The sequence below is a fragment of the Nerophis lumbriciformis genome, linkage group LG27 (genome assembly GCF_033978685.3).
Source record: "Nerophis lumbriciformis linkage group LG27, RoL_Nlum_v2.1, whole genome shotgun sequence".
Classification (NCBI taxonomy): Eukaryota; Metazoa; Chordata; class Actinopteri; order Syngnathiformes; family Syngnathidae; genus Nerophis; species Nerophis lumbriciformis.
The window spans coordinates 17,560,716-17,586,554 of NC_084574.2; the positions used below are offsets into that span (position 1 = coordinate 17,560,716).

Genomic DNA, 25,839 nt, shown 5'->3' on the forward strand with positions numbered 1-25,839 from the left:
TCCCAGTGGCTTATTTTATTTTTCGAAGTTTTTTTCAAAATTTTACCCATCACGCAATATCCCTAAAAAAAGCTTCAAAGTGCCTGATTTTAACCATCGTTATATACACCCGTCCATTTTCCTGTGACGTCACACAGTGATGCCAATACAAACAAACATGGCGGAAAGAACAGCAAGGTATAGCGACATTAGCTCGGATTCAGACTCGGATTTCAGCGGCTTAAGCAATTCAACACATTACGCATATATTGAAACGGATGGTTGTAGTGTGGAGGCAGGTAGCGAAAACGAAATTGAAGAAGAAACTGAAGCTATTGAGCCATATCGGTTTGAACCATATTCAAGCGAAACCGACGAAAACGACACGACAGCCAGCGACACGTAGGGAAAGCGAGGACGAATTCGGCGATCGCCTTCTAACCAACGATTGGTATGTGTTTGTTTGGCATTAAAGGAAACTAACAACTATGAACTAGGTTTACAGCATATGAAATACATTTGGCAACAACATAAACTTTGAGAGTGCAGACAGCCCATTTCAGGCGCGCTAAGAACATATATTTTTCCACGATTTCAGCACTCAGGTTAACCATACCTAAATAGACACAAAATACTGCATTACACAAGACTACCCGAATGTACTGGAATGATTGAAAAAAATAAATGTTTTTAAGCTAAATTATTGGTAAACACAGTTTATGTATAATAATTTACGTAAAACCGCGAGTAATGAATAAAGTTTTCATCAATTAATATATTCTGTACACATACCCTCATCCGCTCTCTTTTCCTGAAAGCTGATCTGTCCAGTTTTGGAGTTGATGTCAGCATCTGCTTTGAGTGTCGCAGGATATCCACACATTCTTGCCATCTCTGTCGTAGCATAGCTTTCGTCGGTAAAGTGTGCGGAACAAACGACTGACCATTTCGTCGGCTTTCCCCACAGCCTCATATTTTGAACACATTTCGTCCAATTTCTTGCCACTTTCGCATCTTTGGGCCACTGGTGCAACTTGAATCCGTCCCTGTTCGTGTTGTTACACCCTCCGACAACACACCGACGAAAGTGAGAAAATGGCGGATTGCTTCCCGATGTGACGTCCCGTTGTGACGTCATCGCTCCGAGAGCGAATAATAGAAAGGCGTTTAATTCGCCAAAATTCACCCATTTAGAGTTCGGAAATCGGTTAAAAAAATATATGGTCTTTTTTCTGCAACATCAAGGTATATATTGACGCTTACATAGGTCTGGTGATAATGTTCCCCTTTAAATACTTAACATATCACACAATAGAACATGTCCAAAATTTAAACGTTGACATTTTATCTGCATCAGTGACCTAGCATTCATAATATTATAACAAATGGTGTTAACTTATATTCTGTTTTTGGAGCAAAGCTGATGTCACTTACACTATTAGTCCGAGAGACACACCATTATTCAGAGTCGATGCAAGCCCCAGCCATCGGTCCTTTTTAGCTCCTTTATATAGTTGCACATTCATAGACATCAATCTAAGTCAGAGTGCTGTCCTATACTCCTTTATCATCACGAACCCTTTTCCTTCATCCAGAATCAGAGAGCAACGTGTCGGATGCTTAACAATAAAGCAAATCAGATAATGAACTGGCTTCGGGCCATACACAACTGCAGTATGTTTACTTCTTTTGGAATACATTATTCGTGGGTGTATGCATGTGTGTGTGTGTATGTGTGTAGACGCAGACACAGAGTGGGTCAATGAGATAAAGCACCCCTGCTATAAACGGTAGGCAAGTGAGGACAGTCAGATAAGCTCATCACTTTAAGCCTTAACATGTTACAGAGAATGCTGCTGCAACAAGCCTGAGCCATAACATCAATTTCTTCAAATATGAATTTAAAAAAAAGTTCTATTAAATTGGCTATGCCCTATATAATAGGAAAATATTGGGCAAATTGTCAGCCTGGACCGATAACAAATTTTGCTGGTTGATATATTTTATTGACTCTCAAATTATTGCAGATAAACAATATTATTATCAACATTATTTTTAGAGCAAATTATTCCCGTAACTAATGATAGTAATGCACATGTACCCTTTCAAATGCAATAAACTTGTATTGCTTGTATATTTTAACCTTGTAAATGGAATGTAAACTTTTAAATATCCAAGTGAAAGGAATAAATAAAACAAACAAATATTAAAAATAAAATACAATCTGTTAGGAAAATGTTGCACTTGAATAAAAATTAAAACCAATAGCAATATGGTAAATTCTGTCTCTGTTAAGGAGAGTGCGGGAGACGCTCAAATATATGCAACCAAAACAATTAATATATTGGCTAAATAAAGTTGTTGTGACCAAAATGATCACAATTACAATTATTGTTTGTTAATGTGCGCAAAAAGTACTTACACACACACAAATCTTTCAACCAAGTTGTATTTTTCTTTTTTTTAAATAACTAAAATAAATAGCCACACAGTGTTGTCCCGATACCAGTATTTTGATGCTTTTCAATACTTTTTGGTACTTTTCTAAATAAGAGGGACCACAAAAAAATGGCATTATTGGCTTTATTTTAACAAAAAATCTTACGGTACATTAAACATATGTTTTTTATTGCAATCGAAGAATAATTTTGTCCTTAAATAAAACAGTGAACATACTAGACAACTTGTCTGTTAGTAGTAAGTAAGCAAACAAAGGCTCCTAATTAGTCTGCTGACGTACGCAGTAACATATTTTGTTATTTATCATTCTATTTTGTCAAAATTATGAGGGACAAGCTGTAAAAATGTATTATTAATCCACTTGCTCATTTACTGTTAATATCTGCTTACTTTATCGTTTTAACATGTTTCATCTACACTTATGTTAAAATATAATAATCACTTATTCTTCTGTTGTTTGGATACTTTACATTAGTTTTGCATGATATCACAAATTTAGGTATTGATCCGATACCAAGAAGTGACAGGATCATACATTGGTCGTATTCAATGTCCTCGTGTGTCCAGGGACATATTTCCTGAGTTTATAAACATAATATACATTTTAAAGAAGGAAAAAAGATTTTGTGACAATACAAATATTGCTGTAATCATAGTAGTATCGACTAGATACGCTATTGTACTTGTCAAACATGCTCCTCTGCTCGCAAAACCAGCAATGTCACGACGTGACGACGCGCTGTCATGCCCGGAACCAGTACTTTTCAAACAGAGTACAGTACCATTTTTGATTCATTAGTACCGCGATACTATACCAGTACCGGTAAACCGTAGAACCTTAGCCACACACTATATTTTCTTGGCAGAGGAAACATCAAACATTGTTCTGGCTTCATAAGAGCCATATTATTTTGTTTCTTTGTTAATATGTTTCACTTCCGGTTTATTGGACGTCAGCGAGTTCACCTTCTGTTGAAAACACGACGGTGTGGAGTTGAAATTGATTTCTTTGTGCAACGGCAGCACGGCCTTTATGTTTAATGTGAATAATGTTATTTTGCATAGAAAAATATGTTATTGTCACTTGTTTTCATGTTAGTATTTAAGCTAGCTAGCAGACTAATGCTAGTCTTTCTGCAGGTTTATCAAAGTGCAGTTATCAATCACTTTTATTTAATACGGTAATTGGAACCGTCGGGGGTTTTACAGCGGGTATCATTATTACCGTTTTTGTGCATGTAGTACAAAAGAGTGACCGATCTTATAACCCGTAACAACGCATGCAAATGGCAATTGTTGACTTCATCTTCATTTATCGTTCAGTTAATTGACTTATCGCATTTCGGACCAGGCCTAGATAGTCTAAACATAAAACAAAAAATGTACATTAGTTAGCTTGGTCACACGTACTTCTAATGTTTTCTGTCATTGAGAAAAATAGATAACATGAAGCGGCATTATGTTTGAATTGAGTGGCAGGTGAAGATATTATCATTTGAATTATTTGACACTGTAATAGGCTGACAACTGGAACACATTGCAAAAGGGGCCGGGGAGGATCAAAGATGTATATTTTAGTCGGCACACTGGGATATTCCATTGGGAATAAGAGCGTTGCGTACTGTACAGGATGAAAAATTATGTTCGGTGACAAATCAGAAAGGTGACAGCTGTGAACATTTTTGATGAAAAATGTCACGGTTGGGGTTGACTTAAAGAGGTTCGTTCTCCCGGAATGCAAGACTGACCGCTCGGGACGAAGGCGTGAAGGTAGGATTAGATTTATTAAACATAAATCACCCAACTACCACAATACAGGCAAATAACAAAAAAAAGGCAAGCGTGCCTAAAACACATGAAGCTAGGACTTAGCATAGGCTATGGCATGAAACGAACACTTGGCATAAACTTTGAATCAGACATGAACCGAACAAAACTTACTTGGCATAAACGGTGTGACGCAAACAATGAAGCCAGGCCGACTGACTGGCAAAGACAAGCTTAAATAATGCCTCTGATTAGTGCTCGGGAAGCAGGTGAGCGGGCGAGCACTAATCAGAGACAGGTGAACACAATGAGTAACCAATGTGACAAAACAAACAAGGAAGTGCAACCAGGAACTATGGAGTCTTAAACAGAAAATAACATAAAACATGATCCAAACCACAGATCATGACAAAAAATAGAAACCAAATATACTGTAGATGAATTGACAAATGCAATGGTCGATCGCACGGGGGAATTACTAAAAGAAGCAAAAGAAAGAAAAAAAGGGGTTGAAAGACACTGTTAACATTTAAAGTAAACGTTATGAAAATAAAGGACTGTTGACGTCATCTTGCCTGATCACTATAATGTCAAATGAATCTACCTGTAACAACTGCACATTCAATTATTTCCCCTGCTTCTTCCAATCTCAGCCATGATCATTTTAATTTAAAGTAATGCTCTTCTACGACGCCATTACAAGAACTTCCCAGCTCATGGGAAGCGTTGTTGGTACGGCCTCGAACCAATATATGATCTCGACTGTTGCCATGCAGAGGTAGGCAGTGTTCTGTGCTGATGAGTAATGTGCAGTTCCTGTTTGTTGCTCGCTCGCAACATTAATATTAAAGGGCTCAGAGCAAGAGAGTGGTGCTTTCGTTTGATGTATGACTATCAACTGACAGATTAATGTAAGCAGGCCTGCACTGAGAGAGAACACTATACCAATGGGTCCTAATTTCGGAGGATTTCCATCAACTACAGTATGGAAGTTACATTCATCAGTGGAATGTGCAGCACAGAAGGGGCTCAGTCTTTGAACGCAGCAAATACAGCTTGTCTAAAAATAAATCATCAATAAACATGGTGTACAGTGCATTTTATATTGGGAGATGGTTAAACTAATTACTCTTCACTATGTCCTATGCTCACTCATCAGCGGTTAGCAACACAAGTGGGACTAAATATCTAAAACAGCCTCAGTATGATGGAGTGCAGTTCTACAATATCACGTATAAGCAAATAATACAGTAATATCAAATATGTTGAATAAAAACCAATACCCCGATTCATTCACACATTTTAAAAATATATATGCATGTTTGTATATGTGTGCCCTGTGAATGGCTGGCAACTAGTACAGGAAGAACCCTACCTCTCGCCATAAGTCAGCTGGGATAGGCTCCAGCTCACCGTGAACTTGATAAAGAATTTACATAGTGGTCGAATGCTCGTGTAATTCACCGAAGCACAAAACAAAGAAAAGCACAAAATCAAATTAAAACCACAAAATAATACCAACCCACCATCGGTACGGTACAAGTATTTTCCAGAGAGAAAGATGTCATAGCATGGTTTGGTGTGTGGGTAAAAGGTGCAGTATGTCTTTACTGTCTTCAAGGTCGTTGTGAGAAGGTCCCGGCTTCCTTTTAATTTTAATCCGAAAAGACGAAACAGGCAGTTTCTCCTAGCGCACAACGAACATGCAAGTGGTTTGGCGAATTAGCTTGGAAGTGGCATGTGCACAAGTTTGATCACAAAGTGGCGTCAGAGTGATATTTACTTTTGTCGCAAATATTGCGGCCTCACCACAACCTTAGATTTATTTTTTATTTTGTTAAAGCATATTCTACAATTTTTGGGGTTTTAAATTAAGCATTTTTATACATAAAAATGGCTAAATAAATAAAAAATATAAACACTAAAGTAGTTTTAGCCTCTGATATTGGCAGTACAGTATTGGGGATTTTTTGTGGATATTTTGAAAAATATTTTTAAAGCATTATCTACAATTTTGTGGTTTTGAATTAAGCATTTTCAAGCATAAAATGGCTAAATAAACTAAAAATATCAATACTACAGTAGCTTTAGCCCCTGATATTGGCAGTATAGTATTGGGCATTTTTGTGGATATTTAAACTATTTTTTTAAGCATTTTCAAGCATATACTGTATATTATAATAATAATATAATATACATGTATTTCAAGCATACACTGCATATACTGTAGTATTGATATTTTTTATTTTATGTAGTCATAAACTAAAAATATTAATACTACAGTATTATTGTTCACTATAGGAGACCAAACCAGTCAGAGCATGCTGTTCAGTATTGTGACCACGGATTGGCTTAGCCTCAGGCATCATTTATTATATTGAATAAAAAGAGTGTAACTGTGACTAAAGGGTAGCGTTTCATTTCTAGAGGGCTCTCATAATGTTGAAAAATGTATTTAGAAGGTTGTAAAGTTTTTTTATGCTCCAACTCAGTGGTTTGCAAACTTTACTAACTACAACTTGATGGGGGAGCCCTGATCTATGCATTTTTTGTACTTCCTCTCATTTAAAATGTGATGTGTCTACAATTAAGCATACAGTATTTACAGTAGCAATCAAAAGGGATCAAGGCATTTGGGTCCGATCCTGCTGCAGCGAAAAAAAGGCAACTTTTTTCACAAGCAGGGCAAACGGGTTTCAGCTTGAGCAGTGTTTATTAGGGCTGTGAATCTTTGGACACAATTCGATTCTTGGGGACAACGATTCAATTCAGAATCGATTCTCGATTCAAACCAATCCCGATTCAAAATCAAAACTTTTTTAATAATATTGTGTGGCAGTTCTATGATTACCTACATTCCTCTTTAAAATAGACAAACAGCTCTGAAAAATGTTTGTATTAATTAAAAGAAAACTAGTTTTGTTTAACAAAATACTACCTAAACATTTAGTCAAATACAAATAAGGCAACAAGAAAAGTACCCAACACGTCTCTCTTCTGAAATAAATCCGTACAGCAGATATGGGCATCTACATCAACAATAAGATTTGCCTGAGAGGCTGGACAGGACAGATTAAAAATAGAAAAATAAATCAATTTTAGATTTTTTAATTATTTATTTATCTAGTATCAATACAAATAATTGCAATGAAAACACCCCTAATGTTTATAACTATTTACCTGACTAATTGTTAGTTCATTTAAATACTGGTATCATATGTGTATATATTGATGCCGATACTGATACGTCAAAATACCAAATATCAGCACCGATATTCGGTCGATTTCTAAGGCCATGTCCACGCGAACACGAATACTCAACGCATACTTATCTCTGCACATAAACACATACTTTTTTCCTTAAAAACGCAGACTTTTGCAGACGCTGGCCAAAGTGTAGAGTTCCAAAACTCTCCACTCAGGATTTGCGTGTACGCGGCACACACGAAGACTTGTACCACTCTAATGAAGCTCAACAACACTGCTTTGCTGACTTTAAACATACTTTGAAGAATACTTATTGTATGTTTCAACGTAAACATGCTGCTATTTTTACTCAACATTGACAAAAAAAGACATCAAAATGGGCTTATGACACTACCGCCAGCGCCAATGAGCTGTTTTGGATACGATTGCTCTCGGACCTCCAGCTGATGGTTGACAAGCAAGACTTATTGCTTAAGAAAGATGCAACATTAGCTCATGTTTCCTTATTCAAACACAGATCAGGAAGTGTTGGCGGCATTTGTGTAGATGGAGCTGGGCGCGACTGCATGTTAAAAGTGCCCAAGCAACTAAAGCAGGGCTATTCAACTGCCCTTGGTCTCTTGAAACTGCGGCCCTCTTTATTAAGTAATTGAATAGCCCTGGACTAAAGAACCATGAAGTAACCATAAATTGATTAACGTGGACCCCGACTTAAACAAGTTGAAAAACTTATTCGGGTGTTACCATCAATTGTGCGGAATATGTACTGTACTATGCAATCTACTAATAAACGTTTCAATCAATCAATCAATCAATCAAAACGTCCTCCTTGTTAGTGTGTACAGATGTTAAAGACAATATACACTTCATTGCACATGTAATATATCACTATATAGAAGATTAAATGTTTTATAATTCCACAAGAGTTTTGCACACGCAAGTCCGCACGCTTTAGGCGCCTAAACATTCAAGGAGCTTCCTTGGCTGCTTAAAGTGTGCGCTGATTTTAGAAATAATGTACCCCACATGTAATATATTACCATGTTACTAAATAAACATGTTATAATTCCATGAGTGTTGGTGGGTTTCAGCAGCACAGGTGCATATGCGCGGTTTAAACACTAAAAAAAAGATTTAATATTGTTCCCAGGGCTCTGTGTAAGTAAGTGCAGGCTGGTTTTAAGGATAATGTACATGGCATTGTATGTCTAGTACGGGGGTCAGCAACTCGCGGCTCTCGAGCCGCATGCAGCTCTTTAGTGCCGCCCTCGTGGGTCCCAGGAGCATTTTAAAAAAAAGATTGAAAATGGAAAAAAACGCAACAGTTTGTTTACATATAAAATCTTCCACTCCTTCTTTGTCTCATTTTGTCCACCAAAAGTTTCATGCTGTGCGTGAATGCACAAAGGTGCACTTTGTTGATGTTGTTGACTTGTTGGAGTGCTAATCAGGCATATTTGGTCAGTGCTAATCCATGCTAACATGCTATTTAGGCTAGCTGTATGTACATATTGCATCATAATGCCTCATTTGTAGGTATATTTGAGCTCATTTAATATCCTTTACTTGTATCTTCTTTGTAAATAATTTAGTTTTGCATGTCTCATGACACATTATCTGTAGAGATGTCTGATAATGGCTTTTTTGCCAATATCTGATATTCCGATATTGTCCAACACTTAATTACCGATTCCGATATCAACCGATACCGATATATACAGTCGTGGAATTAACACATTATTATGCCTAATTTTGTTGTGATGTCCCGCTGGATGCATTAAACAATGTAACAAGGTTTTCCAAAATAAGTCAACTCAAGTTATGGAAAAAAAAAATGCCAACATGGCACTGCCATATTTATTATTGAAGTCACAATGTGCATTATTTTTTTAAACATGCCTCAAAACAGCAGCTTGGAATTTGGGACATGCTCTCCCTGAGAGAGCATGAGGAGGTTGAGGTGGGCGGAGATGGGGGGGCAGGGTTGAGGTGGGGGGGATAGGGGGTAGCGGGGGGTGTATATTGTAGCGTTCTGGAAGAGTTTGTGCTGCAAGGGGTTCTGGGTATTTGTTCTGTTGTGTTTATGTTGTGTTACGGTGCGGATGTTCTTCCGAAATGTGTTTGTCATTCTTGTTTGGTGTGGGTTCACAGTGTGGCGCATATTTGTAACAGTGTTAAAGTTGTTTATACGGCCACCCTCAGTGTGACCTATATGGCTGTTGACCAAGTATGCTGCATTCACTTGTCTGTGTGAAAATCCGTAGATATTATGTGACTGGGCCGGCACGCAAATGCAGTACCTTTAAGGTTTATTGGCGCTCTGTACTTCTCCCTACGTCTGTTTACACAGCGGCGTTTTAAAAAGTCTTAAATTTTATTTTATGAAACCGGTACCGATAATTTTGAAACCGATAATTTCCGATATTACATTGTAAAGCATTTATCGGCCGATAATATAGGACATCCCTAATTATCTGTATGCAATATTGGCTGCATTTCAGATGTTTGTTTATGTGCCATGTTGTTCCAGACCACAGCGAACAAAGACAGCATGCGGTTTCCTTTAACCTGGACACACACATCTATACCTTTGGCCATTAAAAGACAGTAATTTCCAGGAGTTATCTCACCCTCTGAGTCGCCTCTGATTTACTAATGTTTTCCAATGTTGTAGAAATGTGTAGAATAAATATTACAATTCAACATTTCTGTCAATGAAGATTTGCTTCAGCCTGCGACACATAGTCATTTTGATAATAGGCTAATATGCAAATATAGACACTTACATCATGTGTTGTCTTCATTAAAACACTTATAGAAGACTTTTAAAGTAATTTTGATAGTAGGCTAATATAGCTCATATGGACACATACGTCATGTGTTGCTTTCACTATAGGACTTATATACGGCTTTTCATTTTTTCGGCTCCAGACAGATTTGTTTTTTGTATTTTTGGTCCAATATGACTCAACGTTTTGGGTTGCCGATCCCTGGTCTAGTATATCAAAATAAAACAATATAATAACGGAAGTGTAATGCCACCAAGTCAGCTCTCGCTGCTTTTTGCAGGATTCTGATGAGACAAAATGTGCATGACAGCAGGCGTATGCGTGTTTTGAAACCACACTTGTGTGGATGGAGATCGTTTTAATGTGTGTTTTTTAAACTCTCCGTGTTCGGGTGGACATGGCCTGAATACTGAACCTCCAGTTGCTCCTGATGCAGCAACATCAGTAGGTGAATGTGATAATAGTGTCAAAACGCTTTGACTACCTTAAAAGGTAGAAACATGCTAATCCCTTTACAAACATGTGTAGTATAGTTTCCACCTTAGGGAAATACTCCCCCTGCCCCCACCTCCAGCCATATATAGAGTACACTGCTCTAGGCCAAAACCACCAACTTTACTATCAAAACAAAAACCAAGGTGAAGCAGGTTTGCACATCAAAAGATGACGTTGTGTTTTCGTTTTTAAGCCATCACTTTCACCACGGTGCCTATCCTGCAGGCACCGCAGTCGCTTAGACAATCAACTGATGAAAAGCCAACAGAGAGGTTGCTATAGGAGCTTGCTGCCTATCCCCTCCCCCCGAATGCACACAACAGCAGTGTGGATGGATGTCAAGTGCGCTCCTACAATGTTCATCCATCCCATCCATTTCTTACCGCGTGCTGGAGCCTATCTCAGCTGCATTCGGGCGAAAAGCGGACGAGACGCCAACACAGATAGATAGACAGACAACATTCACACTCACATTCACACACTCGGGCCAATTTAGTGTTGCCAATCAACCTATCCCCAGGTGCATGTCTTTGGAGGTGGGAGGAAGCCGGACTACCCGGAGGGAACCCACGCAGTCACGGGGAGAACATACAAACTCTAAAGTGTTAAATGTCATATATAAATATGTTTTTATTTTAATTTCAACATTTAAAGATCAATTAATCAATCAATCAATCAATCAATGTTTACTTATGTAGACTTAAATCACGAGAGTCTCAAAGGGCTGCACAAGCCACGACGACATCCTCGGCTCAGATCCCACATCAGGGCAAGGAAAAACTCAACCCAAAGGGATAACAATGACAAGCCTTGAAGGGGACCGCAGATGTGGGGACCCCCACCTGGGCGACCGGTGCAATAGACGTCGAGTGGATCTAGCTAGATCTATAGATTAACTTCAGATTTGTCCATTGATAAAGAGTGTTCTTTGTTTTCATGTTTTATGCCCTGTCTGTCAAAACTATTTGACCGGAAAAACACAAAATATGCAATATTTCCCCCCAAAAATAGAATATTTGATGTGAAATAATTGCAGCCTTAAATAGGTACCGTATTTTCCGCACTATAAAGCGCACCGGATTATAAGGCGCACCTTCAATGAATGGCATATTTCAAAACTTTGTTCATATATAAGGCGCACCTATGCATCCATTAGATGGAGCTGCCCTAAAGGGAATGTCAACAAAACAGTCAGATAGGTCAGTCAAACTTTATTAATAGATTACAAACCAGCGTTCTGACAACTCTGTTCACTCCCAAAATGAATAAACAGCTGCTTTATTATTTTCCCCGAGGTAAAGTCAGTGAGGTGGTGTTTTGTTTATCTTTTAACAACAGCAAGGTATACGGGGACGGCGTGGCGAAGTTGGTAGAGTGGCCGTGCCAGCAATCGGAGGGTTGCTGGTTACTGGGGTTCAATCCCCACCTTCTACCATCCTAGTCACGTCCGTTGTGTCCTTGGGCAAGACACTTCACCCCTTGCTCCTGATGGCTGCTGGTTAGCGCCTTGCATGGCAGCTCCCGCCATCAGTGTGTGTGAATGGGTGAATGTGGAAATAATGTCAAAGCGCTTTGAGTTCCTTGAAGGTAGAAAAGCGCTATACAAGTATAACCCATTTATCATTTATTTATTTATAACATGTAGTGCAACATCTTTTTCCCTGATTCAATAAACACGTAAAAAACAGTGATACTGTTACGGTAAATCAAACGTTAGTGCAATCACAATATGGTAACACTCGAAATAGTGCAGAGCAATAACAATATCAATAACTCAACGTTGCTCATGGATGGATGTCACACAACACAACACACAAAATAAACATGTAAAGCTCACTTTATTAAGTTATTCCTCATCCACGAATCCCTCGAATTCTTCTACTTCAGTGTCCGAATTAAACAGTTGGGCAAACACGGCATCCAACATGCCCAGGCTCAGTCTCGTCGAAGTCGTCATTAATGGAGTCAGTGTCGCTGCTGCTCTATTCCCGTGTTCTACTGCGTGACTGATCATCTTAAGTTTAAACTCTGCATCGTAAGCGTGTCTCTTAATAGGAGCCATTTTGGGGTCTTTACATAAATAAACAAATGGAAATCAAAGTGGCACGCCTCGCGCAGTCATATATCCCAGCATGCACCGCGCGCTTCTTCTTCTTCTTCTACGGGGGAAAATGAAGTCGGCGGCTGCTTACCGTAGTTGCGATTGATTGATTGATTGATTGAAACTTTTACCTGTTGGAGGTTCAATATTGGGCCATATAAGGCGCACCGGATTATAAGGCGCACTGTCAGCTTTTGACAAAATTGGAGGTTTTTAGGTGCGCCTTATAGTGCGTAAAATACGGTAAATAGTTTTAAATTGAGCAATGACAGTTATAGTGAGATGCTACCTCAGTAGAGCATTTAAGTTCCATCTTAAAATTAATTTGTATACTCTAGCCTTTAAATAGACCCCCCTTTTAGACCAGATGATCTGCCGTCTCTTTTCTGCTCTGCCCCCCTCTCCTTCATGCAGAGGGGGGGCACAGATTAGTTGACCACAGATGATGCGCTAGCTGTTCTAAGTCGGGACCCAGGGTGGACCACTCAGCTGTGCATCAGTTGGGGACGTCTCTGTGCTGCTGACCTGTCTCCACTCAAAATGATCTCCTGCTGACCCCACTATGGACTGGACTCTCACATTATTACCGTATTTTTCGGACTATAAGTCGCTCCGGAGTATACGTCGCACCGGCCGAAAATGCACAATAAAGAAGAAAAAAAACATATACACGTCGCACTGGAGTATAAGTCGCATTTTTGGGGGAAATTTATTTGATAAAATCCAACACCAAGAATAGACACTAGAAAGGCAATTTAAAATAAATAAAGAATAGTGAACAACAGGCTGAATAAGTACGTTATATGACGCATAAATAACCAACTGAGAACATGCCTGGTATGTTAACGTAACATATTATGGTAAGAGTCATTCAAATAACTATAACATATAGAACATGCTAAACGTTTACCAAACAATCTGTCACTCCCGATCGCTAAATCCGATGAAATCTTCCTCCTCGGTGTCGCTTCTGGTATGCGCCGCTAGCGTCCATTCTTTCTGCTGCTCGATCGCCGTTTTCTGGTGCATATTTCACTACGTCCAGCTTGTAATCTGCAGTATATGATTTCCTTTTCGGTGCCATTTTAGTTCAGTCCTTCTCAGTTTTTATAAGTTACCGCCAATGTTGCTGTGATCTATTTTAATAGCTCCGGCAGTAGCGCATAGCATATAGCAGTTAGCATTCCAAAACCCACAATGCACTTCTGCCATGACCCGCCCCCGCCGAATTCTTATTGGTTGGCGTGTGAGTTGACGATAGCTGACGTGTGTGTGACGATTGCGGACATTTTCTTCGTCGCTCACGCGAATTAGATAAATAATATTATTTGATATTTTACGGTAATATGTTAATAATTTCACACATAAGTCGCTCCGGAGTATATGTTGCACCCACGGCCAAACTATGAAAAAAACCTCGACTTATAGTCCGAAAAATACGGTAACTAGATCCACTCGACATCCATTGCACCGGTCGCCCAGGGTGGGGGGGCCCCCACATCTGCGGTCCCCTCCAAGGTTTCTCATTGTATCCCATTGGGTTGAATTTTTCCTTGCCCTGATTTGGGATCTGAGCCGAGGATGTCGTTGGGGCTTGTGCAGCCCTTTGAGACACTCGTGATTTAGGGCTATATAAATAAACTTTGATTGATTGATTGATTAAAAAAATCAGATTAAAGGTCTTGGGAATCCAAAGGGCCCCAACTCATAAAATCATTAAGTGATCTCTCTCTCTCTCTCTATATATATATATATATATATATATATATATATATATATATATATATATATATATATATTACTTTCAATGACTGTAGTACTTAGTACTACATTCTATTGAATTGTTTTTTGTTAGTTTTTTTTTTAAATATCCATAATCTGAAACTTTGTTTTTCTTCTGAAAAAGCATAATACATGTTAACGTTGATTGATGTACCCGCGCAGTCACGGGGAGAACATGCAAACTCCACACAGAAAGACCCCGAGCCCGGGATCGAACTCAGGACCTTCGTGTATTGTGAGGCACATGCACTAACCCCTGTGCCACCGTGCTACCTCTCCAACGTTCAATGCATGCAAATTAAAACACCAAACTTACGTTTTCCTCTGCTGCCTTGCATAACGTACACGGTAATAGTGATGGAGCGTGTTATGCTGCAGGAAGCTCCCCCACACTTCAACCGCATTCTTACCTATTGTGGTTGTTGTTGAACTTCTTATTGCGGAATTTCCTTTGCCTCTGATAGTTTGTGTTCGGATTCGACGGAAACGTCGAAGCGTATCCGTGTTCACACTCTGTCGAAAGAAGAGAATATCAGGTTAGCCATTTGCAAAAATTTGCCGGGTGAAGGTAAGCGCTGCTCAGGCGCATTTTCTGCACCACGTGGACGCGACACCTTTGTATACATCCATCCATTTTCTACCGCTTGTCCCTCTCGGGGTCGCGGGAGGGTGCTGGAGCCTCTCTCAGCTGCATTCGGGCAGAGCGGGGTACAACCTGGACAAGTCGCCACCTCATCGCAGGGCCAACACAGATAGACAGACAACATTTCACATTCACACACTAGGGCCAGTTTAGTGTTGCCTGTCAACCTATCCCCAGGTGCATGTCTTTGGAGGTGGGAGGAACCCACGCAGTCACGGGGGGAACATGCAAACTCCACACAGAAAGACCCCGAGTCCTGGGGATCGAACCCAGGACCTTTGTATTGTGAGGCACATGCACTAACCCCTTTACAACCATGCTGCCCCCTTTGTATACAACTTAGGTTAAAAAAAAAAAGACTCACTTTACGAGGTTGACATTACCTCGTTCTCGTCTTTCGAGATATTCCGCGGCTTCCAATAATCGCTGGATATTCATTAGTTGGACAGCCGTCATTCTTTCCTGAGGCTGCAGGCTGCAGTCGTTCACCTTATCGTTAGCCCCGCTCTCTGTAGCGTTTAACATTAGCTACGGCGACAGTTCTTCGGTTATCAATACAATAAATAAATTAAATATATTTTAAAAAAAAATCGTTTTGATATCTGAGTCACGACGAGGGGGAATCGTGTTTGCAAGCTAGCGAGCTGCTGCCGATGCACGCAAGGACGATAGAAAATCTCAAAACCGGCGTAAGAAAATAGTCAGGTGTTCTCGGAAACACGGTGGCACTTTGTTACAAAATGAGATATAAATAATATAAAAATTCCCCGAGGGAGACGGGAGCCAGCAAAGTGCCTCCTCTCCTCTCCTCTCCTGTTTGTTTTCTTTTACCGCACAGCTCCGGAGGCGGGCCCGCGCTGGACGTGAGGCATTCTGGGAAATGGTGTTTTTTTTTTATCTTGTATTGCCATGACACTGACAAACGCTGATGATTTGTCAAGTTTTTAGCGTGTCATGTCATTGGAATTTAAACATAGGCGCCCACGTGGGATTGACGGCAACTTTCAGTCTTTAAAATAATTTTTGAAAAATGCAAGTTATTGTACCAATGATTGTCACAAACACACTAGGTGCGGTGAGATTATCCTCTGCAGTTGACCCATCACCCTCACCCCCTGGGAGGTGAGGGGAGCAGTGAGCAGCAGCGGTGGCCACCCCCAATTCCAACCCTTGATGCTGAGTGCCAAGCAGGGAGGTAATGGGTCCCATTTTTATAGTCTTTGGTATGACTCGGCCGGGGGGTTTGGACTCACGACCTACCGATCTCAGGGTGGACACTCTAACCACCAGGCCACTGAGCAGCAAAAATCATCTGGTCTGTTTTACAAAATAATAAAGACACTAATCATATGGGATATTAACTTCGCTGAACGTTTATTTTCTTTTTAATACACACACACCGAGCACCCACTGTGCATAAACTTAGATCGGCGTATTGGAAACATCACGTATATCGACCAGCTGGTGTGTATTTACAAAATGGTATTGTTTGACACAGTTGTGTGATTACTATGAATAGATGTTGTTAATAATGCAGCAGCATGAGTGTACAGCAGCACAAAAAAGATGGGATCTTTACACATTCCAGTATTACTTAGTTCATTGGCTCTAATTAAATATTATAGTCTACACCAGAAGCGTCCAAACTTTTTCCCACTGAAGGCCACACACTGAAAAATCAATGCATGCGGTGGGCATTTTGATCATTTTAATTTTCCAAACCAATGCAATATTAGATTATTTTAACCTTTAAGGCTCCCCTCAAACTTGGTCCTGGGGACCCAGAAGGGTGTCAAGCGTAAAACTGCAAAAAAAAAAAAAAGTCATGTATTAATTGTTTTATTCAACACAAATCTCTATATCAGTGATTCTCAAACTTTTATATTTACCAACTTTGTAACACCTCAGAAAACACTTGGCTCTCTAAGTAAACGGTAAATGCATAATACTTTTATAGCGCTTTTCAACCTTAATACCATAATAACCAACAATAAAATACAGTAGCCTAGTAGGCCTGGGTATTCATTAAAAACAAGACAGAGGATTTATTTAACAAATATATTTAATATTTTTGGCCACTGTAACAATACAGCTTGAACAGTCACATCGTTACAATAAACACTGTCCTTAAATAATCCATTACATTTAATTGTTTCTTTGGTGTACCACATTTTGCTCTAGAATAGATCAACTTCAGATCTGTTGAGAATACGTTTTTCTTTTGTTTCAAGCCCTTTTTTCAAAAACCTGGTTTTATGGGAAAAACAAAAACCATGCAAAATGTTCCTCTTTTTTTTTCAAGTGGAATATTGTGAAGTAATCGGACCCTTAAATAGGTCAATAATTCATAATAACGTTGATTTAAATTTTTTTTTTTTTTACAATTAGTTTTAAAAAACAAAATCTTACTAAAATTATTAGGCATCCAAAAGGGCCATACTCATAAAAGTGTTAAAAATAAGTAATTCTTAAGTCTCCATTGTGAGTTTGTATTATTTTTTCCTGTTTTTTTTTTTTTGTTTGTTTGTTTTATGCCCTTTGGTCAAAGAAAACGTTGTTTTTAAATGGCAAACACACAATATGCAGAACCCCCCCCCCCCCCAAAAAAATATTTCACAGTGAAATTTGTATCCTGATGTAGTTGGAGCCTTGAAAAGGCCCATAATTCATAACATTGCTTTTGATTCATTATTATTTTCTGAGCAATGACAGCTTTAAAAAAAAGACAACAGTTTTGTGTTATTGGATTCAACATTGCAACTTTTTCCTCATTACATTTCAATTTGCTTCACTGTGCTACTTTTTTTTTTTTAATAGTATTTGAATGGGCTGTTAAAATAAAATAGCTGCAGGCTGAAAATGGCCCACAAGCCACACTTTGGACACCCCTGGTCTATATTACTGTGTCATTTGCTTAATGTACAGTGACTTTGACAATAAAAACGTCCACTCGTCACGAAACAAACCCTACAATTCCCATGATACACCGGGACCACGGGGGCGCGGTTAACAACTGAAGCCAGGCCCAGCAACACGTGACGTCGCACTCTAGCGGCGCTTTGATTGGCGGACGCTGTTGACAGACTCCGAGGGCAGAGCTCTCTTCTGACCAATCACAGAGCGACTCCGCGCCATGTGGAACCCCGTGCGACACGCCCACAAATAGCAGGAAGCAAACAACCGAGAGAACGCAGGAAAAAATATGGAAGCGAATTTCCAGCTCGTTGTCGCCATTTAAACACATTTCCCCTTTACAAATGCACTTATATTTCCGCATAAAACACTAAAAAGAATACGTAAAAACTATTCGCACACTTTATAAAACACGACTAAATATGTTTTTTTATGGACCCCTTTATGCATCACATTGCTGTATACGTTTTCGTCATGCTAAGTGAAGGCTGTTTATGACAGTGTGTGCGGGGGCGCAATGACGTCATCCTAGAAAGTGAGTTGGAGAGCGCTGCAATGTGGTCACGTCTTGTGTTGTATTTGAGTCGCAGCCAGCATATGTACACCCACTCAGCAAATCAAATACGTCACATTTGCTATTTGTGAACTTGTGAAGATCGGAGGCATATTCCTGCAATAGATGCACACATGCGTGGAGATGGTCGCAGTAAAAAAAGATCACTACACTTAAGTGTGCAGTCAAATGCTAAAAACAAAAAACAAAAAAAACAAAAACTCACTTCCGTCTTTCCTCTCGGCGCTCTCAAGATAGCGAGCAGCCTCCAGCAGCACTTGGACATTATTGAGAAAAGTATTGATCTGCTCCAAGTGCGAGTCTTTGGAGTTGAAGACGTCATTGAAAGGATAACCGGACATCTCCAAGTCTTGCGGATCCAAAAGGGACGCATCGGAATCGAAGAAAAACTCCTCGCTCTTCAAACTACTTCTTTGGCTTATCTCACTTTTGGCCATTTTTAAAAAAAAAATGTTGTGCAAGTTGTGCAGCGAGACTTGGTCCTGTGAAAGATATGTTCGTGTCAGATGGAGCCCCTTCTCTTTTTTTTATGAATGCGGGGTGTCTAATGTGGAGCAGCAGCCAATGTCAGAGGATGCTGCTGCATGGCAAAAGTAAACCCCGCCCCCTCCAGGAGAGGAGCTCCACATGGTCCTTGTGTCCGCCAAATAGCGAGGAGGAAAACAAAAACAGGCGTCCCCAACCACCAAGTACGTCCGTGCATGTCCAGGCTGCAGAAAACGCAATGAAGAATAAATAAAATACAAATTAATACAGTGCTAAACTAACCTTGTGTGGTGTTCGGGTCTGTGGGACCCGTTTTCATTTTTTATTAAAAGAAAAATGATACAATTAATTAATTTTTCAAACTGAGACTCACTGACTTTGGCTCATTTTCTGTGAAGAACATATATCAGAATACATATTTAATGACTACACACCATACACCCCCCCCTACACATTTCTATTACATATAAGATGTCCGCTGGGCTAATAGAAGTGTGGAAATTGATGTTCTGTGTAACACACACACACACACACACACACACACACACACACACACACACTCACACACACACACACACACGCACACACACGCACACACACACACACACACAGCAGGCCTAGACAGGAGGAGGACAGAGTGCAGGTACACAGAACATCAGAGGGTCAAATGTGCGAGAAAATGAGAGCAAACAGTGTTGACAATGTTGCAACCTTGTGTGGGAACCGCAGATGCAGAAACACAAAAGAAGAATCCCTGTGGGATGCAGAAACTGGCAGAGAAATTTTCCGTGCCACGTTCATATTGTTGTTACTCAGCCAACGTTTGTGGGTCTGATGGACCCATTGCATTTTGTGGCTTTTAATGCCTCACAATCAAACACTTTTACGTTAAAATACTGAACAGATGTTTATTGGGATAAGGTAAACATCTGTTCAGTATTTTAACATAACCCTTGTGTAACATTCATATTGTTGTTACTGGGCCAGTGTTTGTGGGTCTGAGGCACCCGTTGCATTTTGTGGCTTTTAATGCCTCACAATCAAACACTTTTACGTTAAAATACTGAACAGATGTTTATTGGGATAAGGTAAACATCTGTTCAGTATTTTAACATAAAAGTGTTTGATTGTGAGGCATTAAAAGCCACAAAATGCAATGGGTCCATCAGACCCACAAACACTGGCTGAGTAACAACAATATGAATGTTACACAAGGGTTAAGAGTGGTTTAAGATAAGAGTTGTCTCTGAGTTTGATTGATTGCAACTTTTATTAGTAGATTGCACAGTACAGTACCTATTCCGTACAATTGACCACTAAATGGTAACACCCCAATAAGTTTGTCAACTTTTTTAAGTCGGGGTCCACGTTAATCAATTCATGGTAAAGAGCTCAGTGTTATGCAAAATAATACAAGCATCTCAGCCATTAGGAGCAGGGATGTCAAACTCATTTTAGATCGGGGTCCACATGGAAAAAAATCTACTCCCACTGGTAAAATCACAGCACGATAACTTAAACATAAAGACAACTTTAGATTGTTTTCTTTGTTTAAAAATAGAACAATCACATTCTGAAATTGTAAAAAAAACATAATGTAGTTTGTTTTGTATACACTTACATGTTTCGGTTACTAGTATTCTATCTTTGTTATTTATATTTTCTGAATAAATTATGTGATAATGTTCATCAGTCAACTCCCTGGTGTTCATTTTCAATCTATCAAAATCAAATTACAGTATGTTATTTATGTAGTTTGATCATTTTCCTCGACTGATGTACTAACATTATGTGGCTTATTTTGTACATATGTAGCGTCATCTACAAAGATACAAATAATTGCTATTGCGACATTCAGTGGACACATTTAGAACAGCTGTTTCTTTCATTCAAAAATTTCAGGTTAATTTTTATACTTAGCAAACTCATCCAGCGGGCCGGAAAAAACCTGTTCGCGGGCTTGATCCGGCCCTCGGGGCGTACGTTTGACACCTCTGCATTAGAGGGCATAGCCACCAAGGGCCGCACACTGAAAATGAAAGCATCCGGGGGAAATTTTGATATTTTTCATTTTCAGAACCAAGGCAATATATTGTAACCCTTGGGCTTTCCCTCAATTTTGATGAATCTTCAAGGTCCCGGGGACCCAAAAGGGTCTCAGTCACTAAAGTGTTAAATAACAAATATTAATATGTTTTTATTTTAATTTCAACATTTAAAGATCTATAGATTAACTTCAGATTTGTCCATTGATAAATAGTTTTTTCATGTTTTATGCCCTTTCTGTCAAAACGATTTGATCAAAAAAACACAAAATATGCAATATTTCCCCCCCAAAATAGAATATTTGATGTGAAATAATTGTAGCCTTCAATAGGTAAATAATTCATAACATTGCTTTTGATTTTTGAGCAATGACAGTTATAAAAATAATCAGATTAAAGTCTCGGGGATCCAAAAGGCCCTCACTCATAAAAGCAATAAAATAAATCTCTCTCTCTATATATATATGTGTGTATATATATGTGTGTATGTATATATATATATATATATATATATATATATATATATATATATATATATATATATTACTTTCAATGCTTAAATCTGTAGATCACCTTCCGATATATCCGTCAAAGTATCGTTTGTTCCACTTTTACATGTTTTTTTTTGGAAAATTATTTTTTAAATACATACAAAAACTTTTCTGTGAGCCACAATTGGCCCCTGGGCCAACTTTGGACAACCCTGTGTAACAACGAGCCCCGTATGATTCACCTGAAACATCTGGTCTTATTCGCTAGCATTATCTTATAGCTAGAAATGGACTTTGTTTCTTCAACCATTTGAACGACAGTGCTGGGAAGAAGAAGCGGATGTAGCGTGAAGTAAAGTGAATTGTATTTATATAACGCTTTTCTCTAGTGACTCAAAGCGCTTTACATAGTGAATACCATTATCATAGTCCCATTTAAAGGACACAACGAACGTGACTAAGGTGGTAGAAGCCGGGGATCGAACCAGGAACCCTCTCTCTCAACCGCGCCACGCCGTGCTTGTACTGTAAAAAAAACAATACGATAGAATGTAGTACAAACAACTACAGTAGTTTTATTTAAAAAAATATATATAATAATGTACAGCAGTTACCTTGTAGAGTGGACTTCTACAGTATCTCCTTTCAGCTGCTTCTCCGTCAAACACACCATCAGCAGCTTTTCCATATTTTCATGGATAAACGTCCCACTTTTAGATATAATTTTAACATTCTTGGCTGGCGTTAGATTCCTCCTGCTTCAGTATGGTGCAGACGAGCAGTCATACACTGTAAATGCTTAGCCAAGTTGGTGACAAGCTCGGTCATGTTTTTGATGATTTATTTTTTTAATTCAATTTATATAATCTGCTTGTTTTTCTCAGCACTGTCTTTCACATTCACTTTCTTCTTTCCCATGGTTGGAAAACAAAGTTATGTCCATCTCTAGCTATAAGCTAATGCTAGTGTATCCCAGGTGGTTCGGCTTTTTGCGTTAATCCAATTCCGCACGGGGACACAAACATTAGACATGAGAGGCGATTGTGCTGACCACCGAGCTAAAAACACGAAAGCTGGCACACTCTTGAAGTCGTCAGGGAGTGAGGTTTACTAACGCACACATGGCACAGCCACACTGGCTGGCCTCCAATATTCCAGGTAGTAAGACTAGATATTTTAGGCAGATCGTTGTGCCATTTGTTACACCAACTAATAGCATGAATGCTTGTATGTAAAAAAAAATAATCTTGAAATTTAAAGCATAAGAAATAGCCTCGAGACAGCTTTTGTCCAAAAACACTCTTAAAGGGGAATAGCACTGTTATTTTTTAGAATTTTGCCTATTGTTCACAGTCATTATGAGAGACAAGAACACACCCCTTTTTTGGGGGTTATTAAAGTTCATAAAAACGCTTGAAAGATGCAGTTAATAGGAGTCACCGTTGTAGCCTTCAAAGCCCTCTAAAACAACTTCAAAACCCTCCATCAACGTTTTGAATATACCACTGCAAGTAAATATGTAATGTAGTAACTGCAATATGTACAATATTTAAAGTTAAAAGTTAAAGTACCAATGATTGTCACACACACACTAGGTGTGGCGAAATTATTGTCTGCATTTGACCCATCACCCTTGATCACCCCCTGGGAGGTGAGGGGAGCAGCGAGCAGCAGCGGTGGCCACGCCCGGGAATCATTTTTGGCGATTTAACCCCCAGTTCCAACCCTTGATGCTGAGTGCCAAGCAGGGAGGTAATGGGACCCATTTTTATAGTCTTTGGTATGACTCGGCCGGGGTTTGAACTTACGACCTACCGATCTCAGTGCGGACACTAACCATTTTACCGTAATTTGGTCATTTTAAGCGTAGCAGGAACTAATTTCTTCAGCGCATTTATTTCTGTTTCCATAGCTGCGCACTTACGACTACCGGCAACAAAAGTGTGTTCCTACTTTTGGAAACAAACGCTAGTGTGTTCTAATCATGGTAACAGACAACGAACACGACTATTTTTGGACAAATGAGGATTCAAAAGCTTTACTTTTTGAAGCTGAATATACTGAGGATGAACTGATGCTTATAGTACCCCCTGCTCTCTGGGGGCCAGGGGGAGGGGGGGGGGGGGGGTGACAGGGGATGCAAAGCAATACCATATACCCCCATTATTTATTATTTACTTTTGAAATTATATCTCAATTCTGTACACTGCTACTGGAATTTTTTATTTTCCTGAGGGAACTCTCCTGAAGGAATCAATAAAGTACTATCTATCTAGAAGCAAGCACGAATAAGAGGGTGAGATGTTGGAGCAGACGGAAGCGAAGAGAGTGAGGTAGGCGCGACTCGGAGCTGCAAATGTGGAGCTTGGAGCCAAGCAATGTCGACATTAATTAAATGCTTACCCAAAATAAACTGGAAACGTCCCCGGCCAGCTGGACCAAACAGACAGCTGTCTATCGAGTAAGTCAGCTTAATATTGATCATGATACACGCAGCACGTCATGCGTGTTATTACAACTACAGTACATATGCTGTCTGGCTAGCTGTGTACAACAAACAAAATATAAAGTGTGGGCTAATACTTTACAGGTACTGTTATATGATTGTTCATGTTTTTCAGTCAGTACAGATTAGTGTCCTATCGCCTTGTGTTGTGAAGCGCGATTTGGGTGCTGACACAGATGCTAGCTTATCTCTCACCGTAGCTAGCTTTTACGGCTAATACCGTAGAACGCCAATGTGTTACCACGTGAGAAAAACAGTTCCTCAGTGTTGGCTCTTACAATAACAATGTCGCTACTGCTTGGTTATTCTACAGGTTATGGAACGTAAATGAAGTATTGTAGATGGTTTTTGAATGCATTTTTTTTAGTGATTTAGAGGCAGAATTGATTGCTCCCATTAGCTGCATCGCTAGCCACCTGGAATGGGACAATTTTTACATGTTAGAATGCAAATAAAAACAAAAAAAACTTTTGTCTTCTTGTCTCTCATAATGATTGTGAGATTCAAAAAAAGTAGGGACCTATTATGCAAAACCAACTTATCTTACCTATTGGTAGCTGCTTTTGTGTTTTTGGGATCTGCATAAATCCCGAAAAAAATGAAATCAAACCATGGAGGCATGGCAGGGAACAATCTTGTCTTCTTTAATACTTCCTCGAAACAAGTCGTTTGGAATTTGCCAAATTTATGAAATTTTTCCAATCGCTGACGACAGGTAGAGGTTTACCCAAAGAGCTTTGCGCGAGTTTGGTACTGTAGTCCAACACTGTAGTCAATAAGCTCCTTCTTTTTCTCTATCCTTTTGTGTGAGGCAGACTGGCTCGTACATGCACATGCATCCTGCGCTGTTGCCATTTGTAATACAAAGTAGGGTTGTACAGTATACTGGTATTAGTATAGTACCGCGATACTAATGAATCATATTTGGTACTATACCGCCTCTGAAAAGTACCAGTCCGCCGTTGGTGGATCTACACCTAACATCCACTGTAATTATATCAAGTACAGTAGCGTATCTAGTTGATACTACTATGATTATGTTAATATTTTTTGGCATCACAACATCTTCTTTCGTTTAAAAATATATATATATTATGTTTATAAACTCAGGAAATATGTCCCTGGACACATGAGAACTTTGAATATGACCAATGTATGATCCTGTAACAACTTGGTATCGCATTGATACCCAAATGTGTGGTATTATCCAAAACTAATGTAAAGTATCAAACAACAGAAGAATACGTGATTATTACATTTTAACAGAAGTGTAGACATGTTAAAATAGAAAGTAAGCAGATATTAACAGTAAATGAACAAGAAGATTAATAATTAATTTTCTACCACTTGTCCTTAATAATCTTGACAAAATAATAGAATGGAAAATGACTAAATATGTTACTGCATATATCAGCAGCTAAATTAAGAGCCTTTGTTTGCTTACTTACTAATAAAAGACAAGTAGTCTAGTATGTGCACTATTTTATTTAAGGACAAACTTGCAATAAGAAACATATGTTTAATGTACCCTAAGATTTGTTGTTAAAATAAAGCCAATAATGCAATTTTTTGTGGTCTCCTTTATTTAGAAAAGTACCGAA

General features: G+C 39.1%; 1 protein-coding gene across 3 annotated transcripts in view; it reads right to left on the reverse strand.

The window, feature by feature from the left end:
- mxi1 (max interactor 1, dimerization protein) overlaps nucleotides 1–25,839 on the reverse strand; it is a 74,687-nt gene that overhangs the window by 48,134 nt on the left and 714 nt on the right. Inside the window, exons 2-3 of one of the 3 annotated variants that reach the window (XM_061922761.2) lie at nucleotides 15,607–17,027; nucleotides 14,991–15,093 (exon numbers count right to left, since the gene is read on the reverse strand). In XM_061922761.2, coding sequence (XP_061778745.1) covers nucleotides 14,991–15,093; nucleotides 15,607–15,748 — 245 coding nt within the window. In that variant the 5' untranslated portion in view covers nucleotides 15,749–17,027. Of the gene's footprint in view, nucleotides 1–14,990; nucleotides 15,094–15,606; nucleotides 17,682–18,915; nucleotides 19,303–25,839 lie in introns of those variants that run through there. The other 2 variants (XM_061922758.2, XM_061922760.2) reach the window with 2 other exon arrangements.